The 25,546-nt window shown below is 41.6% G+C and overlaps 1 protein-coding gene across 5 annotated transcripts in view; it reads left to right on the forward strand.

Moving 5' to 3' along the window:
* The window catches only part of GPAT3 (glycerol-3-phosphate acyltransferase 3), a 71,760-nt gene that overhangs the window by 34,728 nt on the left and 11,486 nt on the right, over positions 1-25,546 (forward strand). For 3 of the 5 annotated variants that reach the window (XM_019963039.2, XM_019963036.2, XM_070791715.1), the window contains 7 exons: positions 3,401-3,671; positions 8,343-8,417; positions 11,622-11,711; positions 14,513-14,606; positions 19,570-19,685; positions 24,215-24,270; positions 24,984-25,069. In XM_019963039.2, the coding sequence (XP_019818598.2) occupies positions 3,401-3,671; positions 8,343-8,417; positions 11,622-11,711; positions 14,513-14,606; positions 19,570-19,685; positions 24,215-24,270; positions 24,984-25,069 (788 nt within the window). The remainder of the gene's footprint in view (positions 1-3,400; positions 3,672-8,342; positions 8,418-11,621; positions 11,712-14,512; positions 14,607-19,569; positions 19,686-24,214; positions 24,271-24,983; positions 25,070-25,546) is intronic. The other 2 variants (XM_070791716.1, XM_070791717.1) reach the window with 1 other exon arrangement.

Raw genomic sequence — 25,546 nt, forward strand, 5'->3', positions numbered from 1 at the left:
GGAAATAGCTCCTAGAATCAGGGTTTTATCAATTTAAGAATTGGGGTCACTCTGAAGGATCAGAATTAATTTATTAACAATAGCGAGGTTTCCTTTAAAGACAATAAAAACCCAATATTGAAACATCTGTGCTAGTTTGATACGTATTTATATAGCCCTGCAATGGCAGCCCACTCCAGTACTCGTGCCTAGGAAATCCCATGGACGGAGGAGCCTGGTAGGCTACAGTCCATGGGGCTGCTAAGAGTTGGGCGCGACTGAGCAACTTCACTTTCACTTTTTTTCTTTTTTTCCCACTTTCACTTTTCACTTTCATGCATTGGAGAAGGAAATGGCAACCCACTCCAGTGTTCTTGCCTGGAGAATCCCAGGGACAGAGGAGCCTGGTGGGCTTCCGTCTATGGGGTCGCACAGAGTCAGACACGACTGATGCGACTTAGCAGCAGCAGCAGCAGCCAGCCAACCCCTGAAACTACTACTCTGATTTCATGTTTATTATTTTTATGCATATTTTCATAATTCCTCTATACATGTGAAATGAAGTGAAGTGAAAGTAGCTCAGTCATGTCCAACTCTTTGTGACCCCATGGAGTGGGTAGCCATTCCTTTCTCCAGGGGATCTTCCCAACCCAGGGATCGAACCCAGGTCTCCTGCATTGCAGGTGGATTCTTTACCAGCTGAGCCGCCAGGGAAGCCCCCCCTCCCATACATGTATGTATCCTTAAATAATATAGTATCTATTGTTTTGCATTAAGCAAACTCTAAAAATATCACCTGTCATGTATTACTCTGAATTATCTGTTTCTTCTGATGTTTGGAAATGATCTAAGTTGGTAAATGTTTAGTTAATGAAAAAAATTATTTGTTTACTTATTTAATTTTGGCTGTGCTGGCTCTTCGTTGCTGCGCAGTCTTTTCTCTGGTTGCAGGAGCGGGGGCTACACTCCAGATGCAGTGTGTGGCCTTCTCATTTCGGTGGCTTCTCTTGTGGAGCACAGCCTCTAGGGCACGCAGGCTTTAGTAGTTTGCACGTGGGCTCAGGAGTTGCAGCTCCTGGGCTCTAGAGCACAGGCTGAATAGTTGTGCAACAAAGACTTAGTTGCTCCTTGTCAGTGAGATCTTCCTGGCCCAGGTGTCAAACCTGTGTCTCCTGCATTGGCAGGCAAATTCTTTACCACTTGCACTACCTGGGAAGTCCTCTGAAAAAGCTTATTTTTAGAAGGGCTGGTGGCTCAGATGGTAAAGAATCTGCCTGCAATGCAGAGACCTGGGTTCGATCCCCGGATCTGTAAGATCCCCTGGAGAAGGAAAAGGCAACCTGTTCCAGTATTCTTGCCTGGAGAATCCCCATGGACAGAGGAGCCTGGTGGGCCACAGTCCATGGGGTCACAAAGAGTCAGAAATGACTGAGCGACTAAGCACACACACACTCCTGTCTCCAGTGTGTTTCATTCAGCGATTTCCCAAGTAACTGGTCACCTCTCCCCTCTAGACTTAAAAAAAAAAAAATCTGTACATTGGTAAATAACGAAACTCTTGTACTGCTAAATATTGGCCATATTGGATAGAGTAACCCGTTCTGAGTGGTACTGCAGTACCTACAGAACATGAGGGTATTTCACTAGAACGCTGGTTTATTCTCTAATATTGATTAAACCCTTTGCAGAGATGAAGAAAGATTAAACTACTTGGACTAAGAAGATAATCTAATGATCATTCAAGAACTTACTTTAGTGCTCTCATTCTTAAGGTGGTTAGGTATTAGCTTTGCTTTGGGCAAAATTGAAAGAAAACCCACCCCAAATCCCAAAAGTAAAATCAGAAAACTTTAGTCTTTGTAAGGATACTAAACACTTTCCCAACCGCTCTCCATCCCCATTTTATAGAGGAGGACACCAAGTTAGGTGACTTATCAGTTACACCTGGACATAGAGCTACCTGGTGGTTGTCCTAATAGAACTGGACTTTGGACTTCAGGTCCTCTTTATTTTCTACTCCATTATGCTGCAGTTCTTTCAGAAAAAAGAAAATGGGTATATTATAGCTGCTTCTTTGGATATACATCCAAGTTCTCCAGCAGGTAGATAACATAGCTCCCTCCACTGTCCTCATTGATTTCCTAGGAAATGGAAAAGTGAGGAAATCAAAGGCGATCTCTTTCAGGGAATTTAACATCTTAATTTTTGGCTTTTCTAATTAAAGTTGGACATAAATTTGTTTGTGGTACGCCCCATAGGGACAGATGGATAGCCATGTCACAGTGTACGCAGCTGCTTTTTATTCTTTGAAGATTGTCTCATTTATTATTTTTATTACGTGGTTAGAACTGGGTGGTATTAGTCATTTTTCGATTTATCAAACTTACACTACTTTGAAAAATCTTTGAATTATTTTCTTTACGGAAAGTACAATAAACAGTATAAAGAGGAAAACCTAACAGCCCAGAGTAACCTCTTAATTTTTTTCTTCTTGACATAGAGTTGAGTAAACCAGAGTTTTAGATCCTGACTTTTTTCACTTAACATTATAGGTTTTTTTTTTTTTTTTTTTTTAAAGGATGTACTACCTTGCGTTGTCTGGATTGATTATAATGGAAAATGCTACACTAAACACTCTTGCTTGCATTTCTGATTATTTCTTGTGACAGTTTCCTAGAATTGGAATTATAATCATCAGCAAAACTATTTTTAGTCTCTTTATGCCAAACAGATTTTGACAAGATTGCTCCTTAACTGACTACCTTAAACCAAGCGTTCAGAGTTAAGCGGCACAAGTCATAGGACAGACTGACATCAGTGCCTCTGTCTCGTGATTCACTGAAAATAATCCAGTTCCATACTCATCCAAATTGAGTATGAGAATACCTGTGTCATTTCTGTCTGAATTTTATCATTAAACAAACATGCTGCTGGTTTGATCATGTGAATAGGCCACTGTGTTTGATTCACATTTCTTTGAAGACTAAAAAAGGCATTGAATATTTATTAACTATTTATGTTGTTTCTTTGAATTCAGTCCATGAACTTTGCTTACTTTCTGGCTTTATAGTTTTTCACTGGGGGAAATATAAACCTTTGTTTCTACATGATCTAGGTCTATACTCGGGGGACAGTTTGTTTCTGTGAGTTCTTTTGCTGATGATACATAGGGATGAATGCAAGCAAAAGGGATACTGAGGATGAGATTCCTCTGTAATGAACTGAAATCATCATATAGAAGCCATTTCACGCAGACTCAGTGATTTTACCTCTTTTCTCACTGCAGTTGCTCGTCCTTTATTTCTGAAATCTGCTTCATGTTACCCAGTAGATGTATTTGTCTTCTGCATAAAGTAGCCTTTTTGATCACTTGTTCTTCTGTCCGATGGCGTTTTCTCATGTCCTGATGCTTTCTTTTAAGGTATTATCCAAAGAGATGAGTCACCCATGGAAAAAGGGCTGTCTGGTCTGCGAGGAAGGGACTTTGAGCTGTCTGACGTGTTTTATTTCTCCAAGAAGGGGTTGGAAGCCATTGTGGAAGACGAAGTGACCCAGAGGTTCTCCTCAGAGGAGCTAGTGTCATGCAACCTCCTCACAAGGACCAATGTGAATTTCCAGTACGTCAGTCCGCGGCTCACCATGGTGTGGGTGCTGGGCGTCATCGTGCGCTACTGTGTTCTCCTGCCTCTGAGGTTCGTCTCCCCGCCGGCAACTACAGCTAGTCTAGCTTTCGTTTTATGTATTTAGGATTTTTTTTTTTTTTGAGGTGTACCATTTTAAAGTCTTTATGGAATTTGTTACAATATTGCTTCTACTTTATGGTTGTTTTTTTTTTTTTGACCATGGGGCATGTGGGATATTAGCTTCCTGACCAGGGATGGAACCCGCACACCCTGCATTGGAAAGCGAAGTCTTAACTGCTGGACCATCAGGGAAGTCCCCCATCTTTCTTTTTTAAATTATGTATGTAGTGATCACACGAGAGTATATTAATGCAGTAATCCCACCCCTTCCTGTTTATTAGTAGAAAACACCACTGAATGTGACCTCCACAAAGACATATTATCTCTTCTCTCATATCTTCCCCAGATGAAAGTATATATTCAGAATCCAGTATATATCCATCTGGATCCATGTCGCTTTTTTAGTCATAGATAATTTGAGGATGGATTTTCATTGTTGTTGAGTCGCAAAGTTGTGTCCCACTCTTTGCGACCCCATGGACTATAGCCTGCCAGGCTCCTCTGTTCCTGGGATTTCCCAGGCAAGATTACTGGAGTGGGTTGCCATTTCCTCCTCCAGGGCATCTTCCCGACCCAGGGATCGAACCCATGTCTCCACTGAGCCACCCGGGAAGCCCCGAGGATGGATAGAAAAGGGAAGTTAGAACAAAGAAGGGAAAATATGTACAGTTTCGTGTCCACCAGAATATCATCCAAACTGTGACTGCCTCTCTTCCCTGGTCTGCAGCGGTTCATAACTGCACAGGAGAGAAGAAAATTCCTGAGAGTGGTTGCCACATGGGAGAGAGAGATTTGGGAGGGTGAATTTGTTCCACTTCGATCTCTCTTTTTTTATATTAAAAGTTCACCAGTTGGGTCCACTTTGGTTCTAAGTTAGCGTGCCTCCTTATGAGGAGTTAGCCTCAAAGCCCAGTTTACTGGAGCCACAGTGTGGAGCATAAGTAGAAAAAGTGATGAAGCAGGACAAGCTGGGCAGCGGGAGGAAGTGGCTGAGGTCTCCTTAGTATGATGGTGACAGGTAGAAATGCGGCTGCCAGGCACGACATGTCCCTGATGGTCTTGCTTCATTCCCCTGGATGTGGCCTTGGTGTGCTCCCAATAGGGCTTTCCAGGCAGTTGCTACCAGCCAAGTAAAATTGGCACGTGAGTTGAAATGTCTTTACCACCCCTAGGGTGGCCTATCCTTGCCTCACTCAGATTTATTACAAGGAAAGAGGTTGCTTAAGTGTAGGCAAAGGCACATTTCTACCAAGCTGTTTCTCTTTTCTTGTCCTCATGTTGCCAGTGTCTAGATGGTAGAGGTAGGAGGGAGGGGAAGGGAGAAAAAAAAATTGGATGGTGGGGGTATCTTTGGGGAATCATTTCAGCCGTGATAACAGAGTGAAACTCGAACATACTTGCTTGAACATTAAGTCAGTGTTCCCAAAGTGGGATTTGGTGTGTAAAAAGGAAATGGTTCTGCTTTGAGCTTCCCTGGTAGCTCAGTGGGGAAGGATCCACCTGCCAGTGCAGGAGACATAGGTTCAATCCCTGAGCCAGGAGGATCCCACATGCTTTGGAGGAACTAAGCCCTTGAGCCACAGCTATTGAGCCTGTGCTCTAGAGCTGGGGACCTGCATCTGCTTAGCCCATATACGCCAATGACTAAAGCCTACGTGCACCCTGGAGCCCGTGTTCTGCAACAAGAGAAGCTACTGCAGTGAGGAGCCTGCGTACCACAACTACAGTAAACCTGTGCATCAAAGAAGACCCAGCACAACCAAAAAAAAAAGTTCAACTTTTATTTATTGGAAGTTTCTAGTCTGTTTATAATTAGCACCTTCCATTGATATTATTTTATTCTTATAAAGAAATGAAATTTCAGTAAAGTTGAATAATATATAGATGAGCTCTTATATCTTCACTTGGTCCACTAGTCAGGCACTGTATCCAAGCAACCTGAAGAAAGAGTGAGGATTTTACAGTCCAGGGCGCTTGAGATTCTCTCCTATGTTGGTTAGCTTCCACTTGCTGGAGGGGCCCACCAAATAGTGATATGATTCTGCTATCTAGTTTAAATTTATACTCGTAAAATAGGTACATGACATACAAGATTCTTGCAAATAAACCACAGATTTAGGATAATCCAGTAATGTAAATACTCAGTAAAAGAAGAAAATGGCAGAATTGAAGCTCCTCCTCTTAGTACGTACTCTTCATGTGAAAGAATTCCTTTGCAAATACTGTTTAGAAGAAGCAGTTTGAAGCACTTGTGGACACAGTGGGGGAAGGAGAGAGTGGGACAAATTGAGAGAGCAATGTTGACATAGTTTATGGAATAGCTAGCTAGTGGGAAGCTGCTCTGTAGCACAGGGAGCTCAGCTTGATGTTCTGTGATGGCCTAGAGGGGTGGGATGGGTGTCAGGGACTGGGAGAGAGGCTCAAGAGGGGATGTATGTGTACTTAGAGCTGATTCACATTGTTGTACAGCAGAAACCAGCACAACATTGTAAAGCAATTATACTCCAATTTAAAAAAAAGTAGTTTCTACAAAGTGAGCATTTAAAACACAGATTGTGCTAAAATTGATTGCGTTGATGGTGGTATAACTCTGTGAATGTGCCAAAAACCACTGAATTGCCACTTTAAGTAGGTGAATTGTATGACATGTGAATTGTATCTCACTAAAGTTCTTCAGCAAAACAGATTGTGCCAGAAAACTCTGTCATCTGTGAGAACTTTCACTTTGGCTCACTGACACTGGAAGACAGAATTTTCCGTTAATTAACGAATTAAAATGTTCAGTAGTTTTGAACCCAGCTGTTAAGCATGTTAAAATATATGACCTCTTCTGATTTAATGTGTTAGGAGCAATTGATTCATTATGCAAAATGGCAGTATTTTAAAACGTGTGTAATTGATGGATGAGATTAAGCAGTCCTTTAGTTATTGCATTAGTGGCTGACATGAAAATATGGTGTCCAAAGAAAATGAAACAGACCTTCAGACTGCTGTCTCAAAAGGTGTTAAACCAAGACTTTAACAAGGTTTAAAACCTTAACAAAGAATTTATAAGGAAGCCCTATTTATCTCGAAAGATTTAAAATCTCAGCCTTTTCTTTTCGAGTGATTCTATTTACATTTCTAAAAATAACTTTTCTTTTTGAAGTGATTGGCCCAGATATTAAAAGCACTTTTTAAAAATTAGAAAGTGTCTGTTGAGATGAGAGGTCCTGTCTATCACCTTGTTTACTAACTTCTGAGCTATTTAGAACCTCACGAAGGTACAGCAGTTAAATTTGCATGGAAAATATAATGTGCTGTTCTTATTATGAAGGAAACTTTAGGTAAAACTTCCTTGCCATTTGCTGTACATTTTAAATTTCTTTGAGGAAAAATTGAATTTTTCCCTTTTGTCCCCATGATTAAAAAAGACCCTGATGCTGGGAAAGATTGAAGGCAGCAGGAGAAGGGGACGACAGAGGATGAGATGGTTGGATGGCATCACCGACTCAATAGGCACGAGTTTGAGTAAACTCTGGGAGCTGGTGATGGGCAGGGAGGCCTGGCGTGCTGCAGTCCATGGGGTCGCAAAGAGTTGGAAATGACTGAGCAACTGAACTGAACTGAACTTAGAAAATACAGGAAAACAAGTTATTTTTAGAGCTTTGCAAGGTATTTTCTTTTATAGCCTCACCAGGCCACACCAGAATAACTACTTTCAACCTAAAATGACTCCTTTATACATTATGTGAAAGGAAAAAAAGGTGAAAGTGTTAGTCACTCAGTCCTGTTCCACTCTTTGCCCCCCCTGAACTGTAGCCCACCAGGCTCCAATGAACCGGGATTGTCCAGACAATACTACTGGATTGGATTGCCATTCCCTTCTCCAGGGGATCTTCCTGACTCAGGGATCGAACCTGGGCCTCCTGCATTGCAGGCAGATTCTTTACCATCTGAGCCACCAGGGAAGCTTTATACACTGTTATGAGTGACATATGGACACCATGTATAAACTAGATACTAGTGGGAGGAACAGGGAACTCAGCTCAGTGCTTTGTGATGACCTAGAGGGGTGGGAGGAAGGCTCAAGAGGAAGGGGATAAAGGTATACTTACAGCTGATTCACTTTGTTATAGAGAAGAAACTAACACAACATTGTAAAACAATTATACTCTAATAAAAAACTTTTAAATTAAAATATGAATATATTTTTTTAAATTAAAAAAAAAAACTTCGGAAAAGCAAGAAGAGAAAGATTTTATTCTCTCCACTAGCCCTATTAACCCTTTGACAATTGCATAGACTAAATGTGGCAGTTTTGTGAACAAATTTCCAGGTCTGGTCTATACATCTGTAGGCTGGTTATGTGCTTGCTGTTTTTTTTTGAAAATGGTATCAAACCCTACACAGTATTTTGAAAGTTAACGCTGTTTTTTTTCCTCTCAAAATGTACCAAGAACCATTCTTCTGTGTCAGAATCTATAGATTTGCATGATTCTTTGAATGACTGCATCATATTCTGTGGCGTGAATGCTCTACAACTTACTTGTGGTTTTGTTATTCTTGAATTCTATGTTCCTTCTCTTTTCCCCCTGCTGTTCAACTAGCTTTTGCATTACCTTTTCTTTTCTCTTTCAGGCTTACTTTGGCTGTCATTGGGATCAGTTTGTTTGTTATAGGAACCACCCTGGTTGGACAGCTGCCCAGAAACAGGTGAAATGTTTTTTTTTTCCTCCCAGCCATTTAATAGGATTGTCCCTTTTCTTTCTTTTTACATTTTTTTAAAAAAAATTTTCTGGCCATGCTGCGTGGCATGGGGGATATTAGTTCCCTGAACAGGGATTGAACCCATGCCCCTGCCTTGAAAGTGTGGTGTCTTAACCACTGGACCACCAGGGAAGTCCTGGATTGTCCCTTTTCCTAGCTGTGTCCACAAAGAGAATATTTGTGTGATTCCTGTGTACTGCCTCAAATTTATGGCCTTCAGTTCAGTTCAGTTCAGTCACTCAGTCGTGTCCAACTCTTTGCAACCCCATGAATTGCAGCATGCCAGGCCTCCCTGTCCATCGCCAACTCCTGGAGTTCACTCAAACTCATGTCCATCAAGTCAGTGATGCCATCCAGCCATCTCATCCTCTGTCGTCCCCTTTTCCTCCTGCCCCCAATCCCTCCCAGCATCAGAGTCTTTTCCAATGAGTCAACTCTTCGCATGAGGTGGCCTAAGTACCAGAGTTTCAGCTTTAGCATCATTCCTTCCAAAGAACACCCAGAACTGATCTCCTTTAGGATGGATTGGTTGGATCTCCTTGCAGTCCAAGGGACTCTCAAGAGTCTTCTCCAATACCACAGTTCAAAAACATCAGTTCTTCGGTGCTCAGCTTTCTTCACAGTCCAACTCTCACATCCATACATGACCACTGGAAAAACCATAGCCTTGACTAGATGGACCTTTGTTGGCAATGTCTCTGCTTTTGAATATGCTATCTAGGTTGGTCGTAACTTTCCTTCCAAGGAGTAAGCGTCTTTTAATTTCATGGCTGCAATCACCATCTGCAGTGATTTTGGAGCCCAAAAAAATAAAGTCTGATACTGTTTCTACTGTTTCCCCATCTATTTGCCATGAAGTGATGGGACCAGATGCCATGATCTTCGTTTTCTGAATGTTGAGCTTTAAGCCAACTTTTTCACTCTCCACTTTCATTGTCATCAAGAGGCTTTTTAGTTCCTCTTCACTTTCTGCCTTAAGGGTGGTGTCATCTGCATATCTGAAGTTATTGCTATTTCTCCCGGCAATCTTGATTCCAGCTTGTGCTTCTTCCAGCCCAGCGTTTCTCATGATGGACTCTGCACAGAAGTTAAATAAGCAGGGTGACAATATATAGCCTTGACGTACTCCTTTTTCTATTTGGAACCAGTCTGTTTTTCCATGTCCAGTTCTAACTGTTGCTTCCTGACCTGCATACAGGTTTCTCAAGAGGCAGGTCAGGTGGTTTGGTATTGCCATCTCTTTCAGAATTTTCCACAGTTTATTGTGATCCACACAGTCAAAGGCTTTGGCATAGTCAATAAAGCAGAAATAGATGTTTTTCTGGAACTCTCTTGCTTTTTCCATGATCCAGCAGATGTTGGCAATTTGATCTCTGGTTCCTCTGCCTTTTCTAAAACCAGCTTGAACATCTGGAAGTTCACAGTTCACGTATTGCTGAAGCCTGGCTTGGAGAATTTTGAGCATTACTTTACTAGCGTGTGAGATGAGTGCAATTGTGTGGTAGTTTGAGCATTCTTTGGCATTGCCTTTCTTTGGGATTGGAATGAAAACTGACCTTTTCCAGTCCTGTGGCCACTGCTGAGTTTTCCAAATTTGCTGGCATATTGAGTGCAGCACTTTCACAACATCATCTTTCAGGATTTGAAAGAGCTCAACTGGAATTCCATCACATTCACTAGCTTTGTTCGTAGTGATGGTTTCTGAGGCCCAGTTGACTTCACATTCCAGGATGTCTGGCTCTAGGTGAGTGATCACACCATCGTGATTATCTGGGTCATGAAGATCTTTTTTGTACAGTTCTTCTGTGGATTCTTGCCACGTCCTCTTAATATCTTCTGCTTCTGTTAGGTCCATACCATTTCTGTCCTTTATTGAGCCCATCTTTGCATGAAATGTTCCCTTGGTATCTCCAATTTTCTTGAAGAGATCCCTAGTCTTTCCCATTCTGTTGTTTTCCTCTATTTCTTTGCATTGATTGCTGAGGAAGGCTTTCTTATCTCTTCTTGCTATTCTTTGAAACTCTGCATTCAGATGCTTATATCTTTCCTTTTCTCCTTTGCTTTTCGCTTCTCTTCTTTTCACAGCTATTTGTAAGGCCTCCCCAGATAGCCATTTTGCTTTTTTGCATTTCTTTTCCATGGGGATGGTCTTGATCCCTGTCTCCTGTACAATGTCATGAACCTCATTCCATAGTTCATCAGGCCCTCTATCTATCAGATCTAGTCCCTTAAATCTATTTCTCACTTCCACTGTATAATCATAAGGGATTTGATTTAGGTCATACCTGAATGATCTAGTGGTTTTCCCTACTTTCTTCAATTTCAGTCTGAATTTGGCAATAAGGAGTTCATGATCTAAGCCACAGTCAGCTCCTGGTCTTGTTTTTGCTGACTGTATAGAGCTTCTCCATCTTTGACTGTAAAGAATATAATCAATCTGATTTCAGTGTTGACCATCTGGTGATGTCCATGTGTAGAGTCTTCTCTTGTGTTGTTGGAAGAGGGTGTTTGCTATGACCAGTGTGTTCTCCTGGCAAAACTCTATTAGCCTTTGCCCTGCTTCATTCTGTATTCCAAGGCCAAATTTGCCTGTTACTCCAGGTGTTTCTTGACTTCGTACTTTTGCATTCCAGTCCCTTATAATGAAAAGGACATCTGTTTTGGGTGTTAGTTCTAAAAGGTCTTGTAGGTCTTCATAGAACCGTTCAACTTCAGCTTCTTCAGTGTTACTGGTATGGCCTTAGCACATGTATTAAAATGCTGCTCACCTCATCTTTAGAGTCTCTATGTGATTTTCCATCATGCTTGCATTTAAATTGACAGAAGTTGCTCTTACAAAAGAGAAAGTGAAGAGGAGGAGGGAGAAAATAGACTGAGAGACTCAAGGAACACGAGAGAGTCTTGTAGGATCGTCAGACTTGTGAGGCCAAGACCATAGTTGCCTCAGCTTATCTTGGTCAAGGATTTGTCACGATGGGAACTGTCCTCCATTAGAGTTTTGTCCTAACTGCCTCGGTGGGACCTTGAGAATTGAACTGTGCTCGTATTTCAGAACATAGTATGTTGCTGTGGAAGGAACACCCTGGAGCTTTGTGTTGTTTCATAGGAGAGCCCAGAGCTGTTTAATAAAATGTTTTCTGTCTCTTTCAGACTCAAAAACTTCCTGAGTGAAGTGGTCCACCTGACTTGCTGCCGCATCTGTGTTCGCGCCCTCTCTGGAACCATTCACTATCATAACAGGTGCGTGTGTTCCGCTTTCGTGCCTGCTTCCTCAGGTCAGTCTCGCATGTGATTGTCAGGAGTGGGTGGGGGAAAACAAGGGAAGGAAGAGTACTTCCGGCGTGTTCATCTCTACCGTGTAGAGCGTCACAGACGTAACAATGCACCTGAACACTTTTCGAAGGCAATCCAGGGACTTCCCTGGTGGTCCAGTGGTTAAGAATCCACCTTCTAATGTATGGGTGGGCCTTCAGTCCCTGGTGAACTAAAATCTCGCATCCCGCAGGGCAGCTAAGCCCACACACCACAACTAGAGAAGCCCAAGTGCTGTAACAAAGACCCAGCACAGCGCCTCCCCTTCCCCTCAAAACAGCAATCCATTTGCAGAAAGTGAAAGTGAAGTCACTCAGTCCAACTCTTTGCGACCCCGTGGACTGTAGCCTACCAGGCTCCTCCCTCCATGAGATTCTCCAGGCAATACTAGAGTGGGTTGCCATTTCCTTCTCCAGGGGATCTTCTGGACCCAGGGATCGAACCCGGGTCTCCTGCTTTGCAGGCAGACGCTTTAACCTCTGAGTCTAGGGAAGCCCCATGGAACATGACGATAAACATGTAATGACACCTAATAATTGGACGTTTATGGTGTGCAGGCCTGGCCTGTGATTCTTTCTCCTAGGTCATCTCTAAGAGAAGGTGCTATTATACCATTTTACAGGCGAAGAAGTGGAAGCTCCAGGATTGGTTGTCTAGGGTCATATGCCTAATAAATGTCAGAGTTAGGTTTAGAATGGGGTTAATTAAAAAATTTTTTTTAAATGGTGAAGGTGATAGGGCTGTAGAATGATGGAAAGAAGGCTAGACATGGAATTCTGAGGCTGGTTTCTAGTCTCAGCCTTGCCAACGTTTAAAATGCCAACACTGAGCTGAAAACAGGCCTAGCTTTCTGCTTCCCTCACCCCTTCATCAGGGAGGAGAAAGGTGGTAAACGAAGTCATTAGCCACATGAAGTTTGTTTTGATTGTTTTTGAATTGCTTTTCTGTAAATTCAGTTTTTTTATACTTAATATCATTAGCTTAAAAATTCTAGGACAAACATCTCTTTTCTACTGACTAGATCTTTTTTTTTAATTAAAAAAGAATTTATCTTTTAAAAGTTACTTTCTACTTACAGTTATTACAAAATGTTGGCTATATTCCCCTTGTTGTACATTACATCCTTGAGCTTATCTTACACCTAAAAATTTGTACCCTCCACTCCCTCAGCCCCGTATTGGCCCCCCCGACCCCCCCACCACCTTTCACGTATAACCATTGGTTGGTTCTTTGTATCTGTGTGACTGGATCTTTCTGTCTAATTTGTAGAAGGAAAACATTTCATCATTTGGCTTTGCCATGTGTTACCAACTTAAAGCCCTCTTAAATTTCTAAAATTACATGACTTTTGTGATTGGGCTGTAAGTTTTGGGGTGAGAATGAGAAGAAAATGTTTTGGTAAAAGTGTGATCAAAGGAAACACCTTCTTCAGAAATGAAATGAAAATGAAGTGTTAGTCACTCAGTCATGTCTTACTCTGCAGTCCCATGGACTGTGGCCGACCAGGCTCCTCTGTCCATGGAAATCTCCAGGCAGGAATACTGGAGTGAATTGCCGTGCCCTCCTCCAGGGGATCTTCCTGACCCAGGGATCAAACCCTGGTCTCCTGCATTGCAGGCATATTCTTTACTGTCTGAGCCATCAGGGAAGCCCCTTCTTTGGAAAAGGTGCTTTAATTACATAGAGAGTTGTTCACAACTTGTTGTAGAATTGTTTCTAATTTTAAGGAAAACATGTTGAAGTTATGCATTTTGTTCCCTTCTCTGTTTAGGCTCAAAGAAAACTTTGCTTCAATAGTGTCAAATTCTGCTTAAACTTTGGGACAGAGGTTAGCAAACTAAACTATGAGCCTGTAGGCTGAATGTGGGCCGTCCTCTGGTTTTTGTAAATAAAGTTTTATTGGGACACAGCCATGCTCATTCATTTATGTATTATCTATACCTGCCATTGTGCCAAACAGCAGAGTCCAGGAGTTTTGACTGGGATTGGCTGGCTTGCAAATCCTAGAGTATTTACTGTCTGGGCTTCCATAGGAAAAGTTTGCCAACTTCTGCTTTAGGGGGATAAGGTGAAGGAAAGTACAGTACATTTACTCTGGATCACTCTGAAGCAACTGAAAGTGATATTTATGAAGATTGAAATAATACAAAAATACTTAGGATAAAATAAGGAAAGCTTACATATCATAAAGTTTATTAAAGTGATGGAATCTTTGTATTGATAATTCAGTCTAATATTTAAATTTTTTTTTCATTCTAAATGGACAATATGATCATTACAGAAAAGTGATATAAATATATGTAAAGGGAAAATTGTGGGCCCCCCTCCTCATATACTCTTACCCCCCTCCCATCATACTGCCTAGAGACAACCCTTTTAAGATGAGCCCATATATTTGAAAGTTTCTTGTTTTTTTAGTGTACTTTAAAAAACAAAATAGCATGAATTTCTCCAGGTGTATTGTGAGTTAGTTGCTCAGTTGTGTCTGACTCTGCGACTCCACAAACTATAGCCCACCAGACTCCTCTGTCCATGGAATTCTCCAGGCAAGAATACTGGAGTGGGTAGCCATTTACTTCTCCGGGGGATCTTCCGGACCCAGGGATCACACCCGAGTCTCTTGCATTGCAGGTGGATTCTTTATCATCTGAGCTACCGTGGAAGTTGCTGTTTTGCAAAATAGTGGCCGTTTTTCAATGTTTAGTATTAACTGCTGTATGTAATTGCAGGCAGTACAGGCCCCAGAAGGGAGGCATTTGTGTTGCCAACCATACGTCCCCAATCGATGTTTTGATCTTGACAACGGATGGGTGCTATACTATGGTAAGAACAGCTCACTGGTATTTCAAGTACTTGCATGTTCCGTGGATTAGTCAGACTTTTATTTTATTTTGGCACAAATTAGAAAGTTAGTTTTATATTAGAAAGTGACTGGGTTATACTATATAAGTAAGTCTATAAATTATTAATGACTGACTAGTCACTTCAGTCATGTCCGACTCTTTGTGACCCCATAGACTATAGCCTGCCAGGCCTCTCTGTCCATGGGGATTCTCCAGGCAAGAATACTGGAGTGGGTTGCCATGCCTTCTTCCAGGGGATCTTCCAAACTTAGGGATCGAACCCAGATCTCCCGAATAGTAGGCTGATTCTTTACCATCTGAGCCACCAGGGAAACCCATAAATTACTAATATATTTACATACATTAATAATGTATTTGCATTATTTATATTATTAATGTATAATTACACGAGGAATATATAGTGCAAGAAAAAGAAAGAAAATAGTCATTATATTTAAGGTAGTAAGAAATTAATGTACTGAAATGTAGACACGCTTGAGCATGACTAGTCTTTATAAAGTTGACTCCATCTTGCTTCTAGAATCCCTGCAGTGTTTAGTGACACTTTAAGACGTTAAAGTCATCCTCTTTAGAGCTGTACAAATCCCTCACCAGCCAATTAGTTCTTTCTCCCTTCAGGGAGTCATATGCAATTAAAAAAGAAAAAAAAAAAACCTGGCTCTTTAGTGAAGATCAAGCAAGAAAGGCTAATATTTATGCCATATTGCCTTTGTCAGTTCTTGCTGACAGCCCCCAAAGAAAAGACAAAGCTTACTAAAATCAAACACCTCTAAAGACCTTTTTGTGGCATTTCTTGCATTTTTTTCAAATCTAAGGTGTTTCAAGTCAGTGGGTGTTTTCTATCACCCTGAAGAAACTTGTCAAGATTTCCTTCCTCTCTTTCCTGTGCGTGTCAGGTTAAATTTGGAGAATCTCTGAAGGTGTTCTTTCCTGCATGGTGGTAACTATGCCCCAAGCTGGTGTGTGAAATAGAGAGATGGCACAGGGATCCTGAGGTGTGCTTGGTCGCTATGCTGTGTCTGACTCTGCGACCTCGTGAACTGTAGCCCGCCAGACTCCTCTGTCCACGGAATTCTCCAGGCAAGAATACTGGAGTGGGTTGCCATGCCCTCCTCCAAGGGATCTTCCCAACTCAGGGATCGAACCCAGGTCTCCTGAATTGCAGGCGGATTCTTTACCACCTGAGCCACCAGGGAAGCCCAGGATACTGAGGAGGGGAATTTTTTTTCATATCTCATGTTGGTGACTAGGGCTTCACACAGAGAACTGGTGGATTTTTTTAATTTCACTCGTCAGCTCCAGTAACTGATAGTAGGGGTCTGGTGTGTTTTTCTGTGAAAGCATTCGAAGGGAACCTTTATTTTATTTATTTATTTAGAGATATAGTTGATGTACAATATTATATAAGTTTCAGGCTTACACTATAGTGATTCACAGTTTTTTAAAGGTTATACTCCATTCATAGTTGTAAAGTATTGGCCATATTCCCTGTGTTGTGCAATATGTCCTTGTAGCTTATTTATTTTCTAGAAGGTAGTTTTGTACCTCTTAGTCTCCTACTCCTATGATGGGTAGTCATGGTCTGGTGTGCTTTCCTGGGAAGGCAGTTGAAGTGTCTGTAGGCCACCGTGGAGTCCTGGTGGTCTGATTGCCTGTGGGTTATACATTCATTGAAGGGGGTTTGAAGACCTTTGTAAAAACTATTTTTTTATTGGCAGACATTGTCTAAAATATAAGTTTAGATATATAACTCTTGGACAACTACCTTTTAACAAGTTATACATTTCTCTAAGTTGTGGAGCTCTTCCTGAATCTAAGGAAGCTTTAACCACCTCTCTGAAAAGACTTATGGGAATTGGTAGTTCTTGACATTTATTAGGTTAGCAATCAGTTAATATTTATGTATCCTTTTTTTCAGAAAAACAATAGCATGCATTTGCTTTATACCAACAAATATTTTTATGTAGTTCCAAGATGTTTATGGATTTCAAAAAGCCCATCCAGAGACCCTCATGCTAACAGTCCTTGATAGACCCCATCCGACTCTGGGTGTATATAATAATTCCTTTCATTTAAGTGGACAAGCACTTTCACATCCACTGTAATCTTTTGTGACCTTTCACATCCATTGTGACCTCCCTGTAATCCAAAGAGGTTAGGGCTGAGATGTTTAGCGGAGAAAGCAGCTGTTTTCCTACAGTACTATCTTTGTAAATTTCGTAACCAACTTGCCTAATAATGATTTTGTGTTTCTGAGACAGTACTCATTCTGTGTCTTAGTCAACAAAGATTGAGTACGACTCATTTGTGACTGTAGGCCTCAGAATTTTCTTAGCATTTTTCCGTGCTTCTTGATAATATGTAATTATCATTACAACTTCAATGTATAATGGTATAATTTACAGTTTTAGCCAAGTATTAGAAATAGAACTGCAAACTTTAATGGTTTGAATGATAGAAACCAAAAGCCTATTGGATTTATTTTTTACTTTTAATTTTTTAATTATAGTTGAATACAATGTTATGTTAGTTTCAGGTGTACAATATGATGATTCATCACTTATATACATTATGAATTGATTACCACTATACATTTAGTATTTGTCTGCTCACCATACAAAGTTAATGCAACATTAATTGACTATATTCCCTGTGCGGTACATTACATCCCATGGCTTACTTGTTTTGTAACTGGAAGTTGGTACTCTTAATCTCCTTCACCTATTTTGTCCTCCTCCGCATTCCTATCCTCTCTAAGCCAAATGGATTTTTCAAATTTGGGTATTTTTCAATAGCTCACATTATAAATAATGTTGCAATTTAAACATTGTGCATATGTATTTCCATTTTGTTTGGGGTGTATCTTCAGCGTAAATTCCTAGAAGTGAATTATTGAGTTTAAGGATAAATGTTTGTGTAAAGTGAAGTGAAAGTGTTAGTCACTCAGTTGTGTCTGATTCTTTACGATTCCATGGGTTGTAGCCCACAGGGTTCTCTGTCCATGGAATTCTCCAGGCAACAATACCGGAGTGGGTTCAGTTCAGTTTACTTCAGTCGCTCAGTTGTGTCCGACTCTTTGCCACCCCATGAACCACAGCACGCCAGGCCTCCCTGTCCATCACCAACTCTTGGAATCCACCAAAACCCATGTCCATCGAGTCGGTGATGCCATCCAGCCATGTCATCCTCTGTCGTCCCCTTCTCCTCCTGCCCTCAATCTTTCCCAGCATCAGGGTCTTTTCAAATGAGTCAGCTCTTCACATCAGGGGGCCAAAGTATTGGAGTTTTAGCTTCAACATCAGTCCTTCCAATGAACACCCAGGACTGATCTCCTTTAGGATGGACTGGTTGGATCTCCTTTTTGTCCAAGGGACTCTCAAAAGTCTTCTCCAACACCACAGTTCAAAAGCATCAATTCTTCGGCACTCAGCTTTCTTCATAGTCCAACTCTCACATCCATATGTGACCACTGGAAAAACCATAGCCTAGACAGACCTTTGTTGACAAAGTAATGTCTCTGCTTTTGAATATGCTATCTAGGTTGGTCATAACTTTCCTTCCAAGGAGTAAGCGTCTTTTAATTTCATGGCTGCAGTCACCATCTGAAGTGATTTTGGAGCCCAGAACAATAAAGTCAGCCACTGTTTCCACTGTTTCCCCAACTATTTGCCATGAAGTGATGGGACCAGATGCCGTGATCTTCGTTTTCTGAATGTTGAGCTTTAAGCCAACTTTTTCACTCTCCTCTTTTGCTTTCATCAGGAGGCTTTTGAGTTCCTCTTCACTTTCTGCCATAAGGGTGGTGTCATCTGCATATCTGAGGTTATTGATATTTCTCTCAGCTGTCTTTATTCCAGCTTGTGCTTCCTCCAGCCCAGCATTTCTCATGATGTACTCTGCATATAAGTTAAATAAGCAGGGTGACAGTATACAGTCTTGACGTACTCCTTTTCCTATTTGGAACCAGTCTGTTGTTCCATGTCCAGTTCTAACTGTTGCTTCCTGACCTGCATATAGGTTTCTCAAGAGGCAGGTCAGGTGGTCTGGTATTCCCATCTCTTTCAGAATTTTCCAGTTTATTGTGATCCACACAGTCAGAGGCTTTGGCATAGTCAATAAAGCAGAAATAGATGTTTGTTACCATTCCCTTTTCCAGGGGATCTTCCAGACCCAGGGATTGAACCCCAGTGTCCTGCATTGGAGGCAGATTCTTTACCATCTGAGCTCCAGGGAAGCTAATGTATATGTAATTTTAATAGATATTGCCAGATTTCCTTCTATGAGGATTATAAGCTCCCCATCCCAAGCACTGTATAAGAGTGCCTCTTTCTCACAGCCTTGGTTTTTTGTCATGCTTTTGAATCTTTGCCAGTCTGTTGGGTCTGAAATCGTATTTCAGTGTAGTTTTAATTTGTATTTCACTTACTTTGACTTTATTGGAAAATCTCTACTTTTAAAAGCCAGCGTAAAGGCAGTACCGCAACATAACTTAAAATTCAAAAGTGCTACTCAACAACATTTTGTGCTTGTATTTGGCCAGTCATGTCCTTTGAGCGTGGGCTTCCCAGGTAGTAAAGCACCGCCTGCCAAAGCAGGAGGCAGCAGGAGACGCGGGTTCAATTCCTAGGTCGGGAAGATTCCCTGGTGGAAGAAATGGCAACCCACTCCAGTATTCTTGCCTGGAGAATCCCATGGACAGAAGATCCTGGCAGGCTACAGTCCATGGGGTTGCAACAGAGTGGGATACTACTGAGCGACTGAGCCCGCATGTATGACCTTTGAAGAGACTAAGAACTTCAGTCAGTAGAAGACCAGTCTTTTCTCTGAGTGGGGAATAGGAACTTAGTGGTTAAAGAAAAGAAGGCTTTTTTTTTGGACAGCTATGCCTTTACATTGTTTCCATTTTCTCATGGTTCTTGTAGGTGGGCCAGGTTCATGGTGGATTGATGGGGATTATTCAGAGATCCATGGTCAAGGCTTGTCCACATATCTGGTTTGAACGTTCAGAAATGAAGGACCGACACCTGGTTATTAGGAGGTAAGCGGTGACATTACTTGGTATCCATTGGATTGGCATAAACTCTTGGCCTTCCCATCAAAGAGGGCAGAGCCAGCGGTACTAAAGGCTAACACTAAAACTAAGGGTTAAAACTAAAATATATTGACTTCTGTTTGTGGTTCACCATTTCCAGTGAGTCACCTGTCTTAACTGGATTTAAAACATTTTGAATTCTGTAGTCATGGTGGTATAGATGATGTGGTTAGAAGACCCATACATTTATATTGCCCTGACTTAGGTATTCCAGTCACTGAATTTCTAAAACTGAAAATTACTACCTTGAATGTAAGTAATTGGTAATGGTTGGCTGAATAAATAGATGGTTGATTATTTGCTGGATGTTATCACTTACACGCATCTAGAGATTGACAGGCAAAAAGGCAAAATGGTTGTCTGAAGAGGCCTTACAAATAGCTGAGAAAAGAAGAGAAGGAGAAAGGAGAAAAGGAAAGATATGTGCATCTGAATGCAAAGTTCCAAAGAATAGCAAGAAGAGATAAGAAAGCCTTTCTCAGTGATCAATGCAAAGAAATAGAGGAAAACAATAGAATGGAAAGACTAGATTTCTTTAAGAAAATTAGAGATGCCAAGGGAACATATCATGCAAAGATGGGCTTGATAAAGGACAGAAATGGTATGGACCTAACAGAAGCAGAAGATATTAAGAAGAGGTGGCAAGAATACACAGAACTATACAAAAAAGCTCTTAATGATCCAGATAACCACAAATGGTGTGATCACTCACCTAGAGCAAGACATCCTGGAATGTGAAGTCAAGTGGGCCTTAGGAAGCATCACTAAGAACAAAGCTAGTGGAGGTGATGGAGTTCCAGTTGAGCTCTTTAAAATCCTAAAAGATTGTGCTGTGAAGGTGCTGCACTCAATATGCCAGCAAATTTGGAAAACTCAGCAGTGGCCACAGGACTGGAAAAGGTCAGTTTTCATTCCAATCCCAAAGAAGGTCAACACTAAAGAATGCTCAAACTGCCGCACAATTGCACTCATCTCACACGCTAGCAATGTAATGCTCAAAGTTCTCCAAGCCAGGCTTCAACAGTATGTGAACTGTGAACTTCCAGATATTCAAGCTGGATTTAGAAAAGGCAGAGAAACCAGAGGTCAAATTGCCAACAACCACTGGATCACTGAAAAAGCAAGAGAGTTCCAGAAAAACATCTACTCCTGCTTTATTTATTGACTATGCCAAAGCCTTTGACTGTGTGGATCACAACAAACTGTGGAAAATTTTTCAGGAGATGGGAATACCAGACCGCCTGACCTGCCTCCTAAGAAATCTGTATGCAGGTCAAGAAGCAGTGGTTAGAATGGGATATGGAACAACAGACTGGTTCCAAATCGGGAAAGAAGTACGTCAAGCGCTGTATATTGTCACCCTGCTTATTTAACTTATATGCAGAGTACATCATGCAGAATGCCTGCCCGGATGAAGCACAAGCTGGAATCAAGATTGCCGGGAGAAATATCAATAACCTCAGATATGCAGATGACACCACACTTACGGCAGAAAGCGAAGAAGAAATAAAGAGCCTCTTGATGAAAGTGAAAGAGGAGAGTGAAAAAGTTGACTTCAAACTCAACTTTCAAGAAACTAAGATCATGACATCTGGTCCTATCACTTCATGGCAAGTAGATGAGGAAACAATGGAAACAGTGAGAAACTTTTATTTTCTCGGGCTCCAAAATCACTGTAGATTGTGACTGCAGCCATGAAATTAAAAGACGCTTGCTTTTTGGAAGAAAAGCTGTGACCAACCTAGAAAGTGAAAAAAGAAAGTGAAAGTCACTCACTTTTGTCGTGAAATGTGTCCAACTCTTTGTGACCCCATGGAATTCTCCAGGGCAGAATACTGGAATGGGTAGCCTTTCCCTTCTTTAAGGTATCTTTCCAGCCCAGGGATCGAGCCCAGGTCTCCTGCATTGCAGGTGGATTCTTTAGCAGCTGAGCCACAACCAACCTAGACATCATATTAAAAAGCAGAGTCATTATTTACCAACAAAGGTCCATCTAGTCAAAGCTATGGTTTTTCCAGTAGTCAAGTATGGATGTGAGAGTTGGACCATAAAGCTCAGCCCCGAAGAATTGATGCTTTTGAACTGTGGTGTTGGAGAAGACTCTTAAGAGTCCCTTGGACTGCAAGGAGATCAAACCAGTCAGTCCTACAGGAAATCAGACCTGACTATTCATTGGAAGGACTGATGCTGAAGCTGAAACTCCGAGTACTTTGGACATTTGATGTGAAGAGTTGTGTCATTGGAAAAGCCCCTGATGCTGGGAAAGATTGAAGGCAGGAGGAGAAGGGGATGACAGAGGATGAGATGGTTGGATGGCATCACCTGCCGGGGTCCAGCCCCGGCTGATCCAGGGTATTCGAAGAAGAGACGCCTAGGCGACTATTTATATGCTAATTAGAGATATAAAGAATAATAGAATGAGGATAGCTCAGTAGGAAAATTCAGTGGAGAAAAGAGGCTGAGTAGCTTGGTTTACGCGGGAGACCAATAAAACTTGAAGACAAGAAGTTTGCACCACTTACGTAGGCCGCAGGCACCCTCTCGAATAGCGGAAGGTGCCTCACCCTAGACACCTTCTCGAGTGGGTCTTAGAAGCCCAGGCATAATTAGTAAGCATGGTGGGTTCCGCACTCCAGATGGAGACTTCAGCCAGAATGTGAAAAGAATGACATGGGGAGACCAAGCACTGGTGAGCAAGGCCCATAGCTTTATTTTCAACAGGGGCTTATATACCCTAAGTTACACATAGAGGATAATAGGGGATGCAAAGTCAGCAGTTTTTGATCCTTATCAAAAACCAGGGTTTCTTTCCTGCAGATTTATCATATACAAATGGTTTAGGTGATTTACATCATCTTCTGGCCAGAAGGCCTACTAACATTTTATGACTCTTGACAAGGACTTATCAACAAAGACTTATTTTCTCTAAGAGTAATTATTTTAAAGTTTGGCGCCATCTTCCGAAGATAAAATTGCATTCCTATAGGGTGGATGTGTAATGGGTTTACAACAAAGGAAAGAATTTATTACCTTAAGGGTCTAAAGTTACTAACACCAAGGCCACTACTTATTTTTTCTACATACCAGCTATTAATTAATACACATTCAAGGATACAATTCAGGGGATGTGAAAACTTGGCAACAAACATTGGTTCATCAATGAAATCTTTTACTAGTTTTATTCTGACAGTTTCTAACTCTCTGAGAGGCTCTAAGCTATTTGAATATCTTAAGCTTCCCGTGCCTCTCGAGGCTGGGAGACTGTAAACAATCGTATGCATAGCTGTAGGAGTCCGGGTAAACTTGTCAGGCGAGTTAGAGAGCCATCTGAGGGGTTTGGATTTAAACACTCCTTATTGCCCAGGAACTTTATTAATTGGAGCTGTAAGTTAACTCTTTGACAGAGAGAGCGAGATGGTGGTGGGGGACAGCCCCCAGTAAAGTCAGAGGTGAGAGCACAAAGCAATAAAGTAGGCAGACTCTGGTTTTTTGGGGGGTAGATGCTCGAGAATATCCGGGCGGACTCCTGAGGCTCGATCCCACCTTTGCGTATGCTGAGCCTCCTTCCTCATGACCTTTGTCACGAGTGGAATGCCTCACCAGCTCCCGGCAATCACCGACTTGATGGATATGAGTTTAAGCAAGCTCCGGGAGTTGGTGATGGACAGACAGTCTTGGCATGCTGCAGTAGTCCTTGAGATTGCAAAACGCTGGACACGACTGAGCAGCTGAAATGAACTGAAAGGCAGACAGAGCTAGTGCTCTTTATGGAACAGGAGAGGGAACTTCTGGGTCTAGGAGTGGAGTTAAGCTACCAGAAACCTTTGTTTGAAGAAGCTTTTTGCCTGAGACCTTTAACTGGAGGCACTCGAGTCATCGCTTCTGTAAATGTGATGGTGGGCTATGCTTTTAAGAGTGAAATAGTACGTACCTATTGAAATGTCTTTAAGGTTAGAGAACTGTTCCCCATCTTGTGGTTATTGAGCAGTGGTGTGCACGCTGGCAGTTGTAATCTATCTCAACTTTGTTAGCTCTTAATACTTGTATAGAAAGGGACCAACTTGTGTTTATTTCCTTTCTCTTCTCCTTATTGCTTTACAATTATATTTGTGTTAGTAGAGAGTAAAGAATACCAAAGAGAGATTGGGATTGATGTGTGTACACTACCACGTGTAAAATAGATAGTTAGTGGGAAGCTGCTATGTAGCACAGGGAGCTCAGCTCAGTGCTGTGTGATGACCTAGAGGGGTGGGATGGGGGTAGGCTGGGAGGGAGGCTCCAGGGGGAGGGTATATATGTATACTTATAGCTCATTCACGTTGTGGTACAGCAGAAATTAACACAATATTGTAAAGCAACTATATACCAGTTTTTAAAAATTTGCATGATTTAATTGAACCTAAAAGAAAAGATACCAAAGGGGATTCCCACCTCTTTTTGAAGGTATAATTTAGATCCTTTATTTTTCTTCACAGACTAAAAGAACATATTGCTCTTAAGGAAGAATTACCCATATTAATCTTTCCTGAAGGTGAGAAGTGGGATTGCTCACCAAGCTATGGTTGATAACAACAGGTACCCGAAGTATATGGGGAGCTGGATTGTTCTGGAGTTGGCATTCTTAGTCCAGGTTTCTGCTGTCCTTCAGGAATGGCATGGCCTCTCTGAGCCAGTAATTCCCTGCTTTCTTATGAGGTTTGAAGCAAGTCATGGTACCTTTTTGATCTCAGAAGTTGTTTCTGGGTTGCCATTTCCGTGTCCAGTGAAACCTGCTTAGAACTGTTGAATTACTACTAAACAGAAGTTGGAGAAGACAATGGCAACCCACTCCAGTACTCTTGCCTGGAAAATCTCATGCGCAGAGGAGCCTGGTAGGCTGCAGTCCATGGGGTCGCTAAGAGTCGGACACGACTGAGCGACTTCACTTTCACTTTTCACTTCCATGCATTGGAGAAGGAAATGGCAACCCACTCCAGTGTTCTTACCTGGAGAAACCCAGGGACGGTGGAGCCTGGTGGGCTGCCGTCTATGGGGTTGCACAGAGTCAGACACGACTGAAGTGACTTAGCAGCAGCAGCAAACAGGAGTTAATTTGTAAAATGATAGTATTTAAAATATCTGTAATTTTTAAAAAAGTCTGTAATTTTGATGTGACCTGAATATTTTAAATTATTTTATAACAAAATATTTCCTTTTTAAATTGGCTGCTTTAAAAAATTTCACTCTCTACTGATGTCCTTATAGGAACTTGTATCAACAATACTTCAGTCATGATGTTTAAAAAAGGAAGCTTTGAAATTGGAGGAACCATCCATCCAGTTGCCATTAAGGTAAAACAGATTATCCACTCTCATACACCTCCCTGCCAAAGACACTGACTTGGTCACTTTATTTTGATATAATTTCAAACTTAAGATTTGCAAACATATGGAATACTTGTGTGCTCTTTGCTTCCCTGGTTGCTCAGACAGTAAAGAATCTGCCTGCAATGCAGGAGACACGAGTTTGATGCCTGAGTCGGGAGGATCCCCTGGGGAAGGAAGTGGCAACCCCCTCCAGTATTCTTGCCTGGAGAATTCCATGGACAGTGGAGGCTCATGGGCTACACAGTTTATGGGGTCACAAAAAGTTGGGCATGACCGAGCATGTGCTCTTTATTCATATCCACCTGTTGTTTACAATTGTCCCGTTTGCTTGATCCCTTTTTCTGGCTACTGATACGGATATAGGTAAGTAGCGGTTGGGGGATACTATGTGCCAAGCCAGTGTCTGCCTACTGAGGACACTGATGAGCAATCAGATACTAT

The sequence above is a fragment of the Bos indicus genome, chromosome 6 (genome assembly GCF_029378745.1).
Source record: "Bos indicus isolate NIAB-ARS_2022 breed Sahiwal x Tharparkar chromosome 6, NIAB-ARS_B.indTharparkar_mat_pri_1.0, whole genome shotgun sequence".
NCBI lineage: Eukaryota > Metazoa > Chordata > Mammalia > Artiodactyla > Bovidae > Bos > Bos indicus.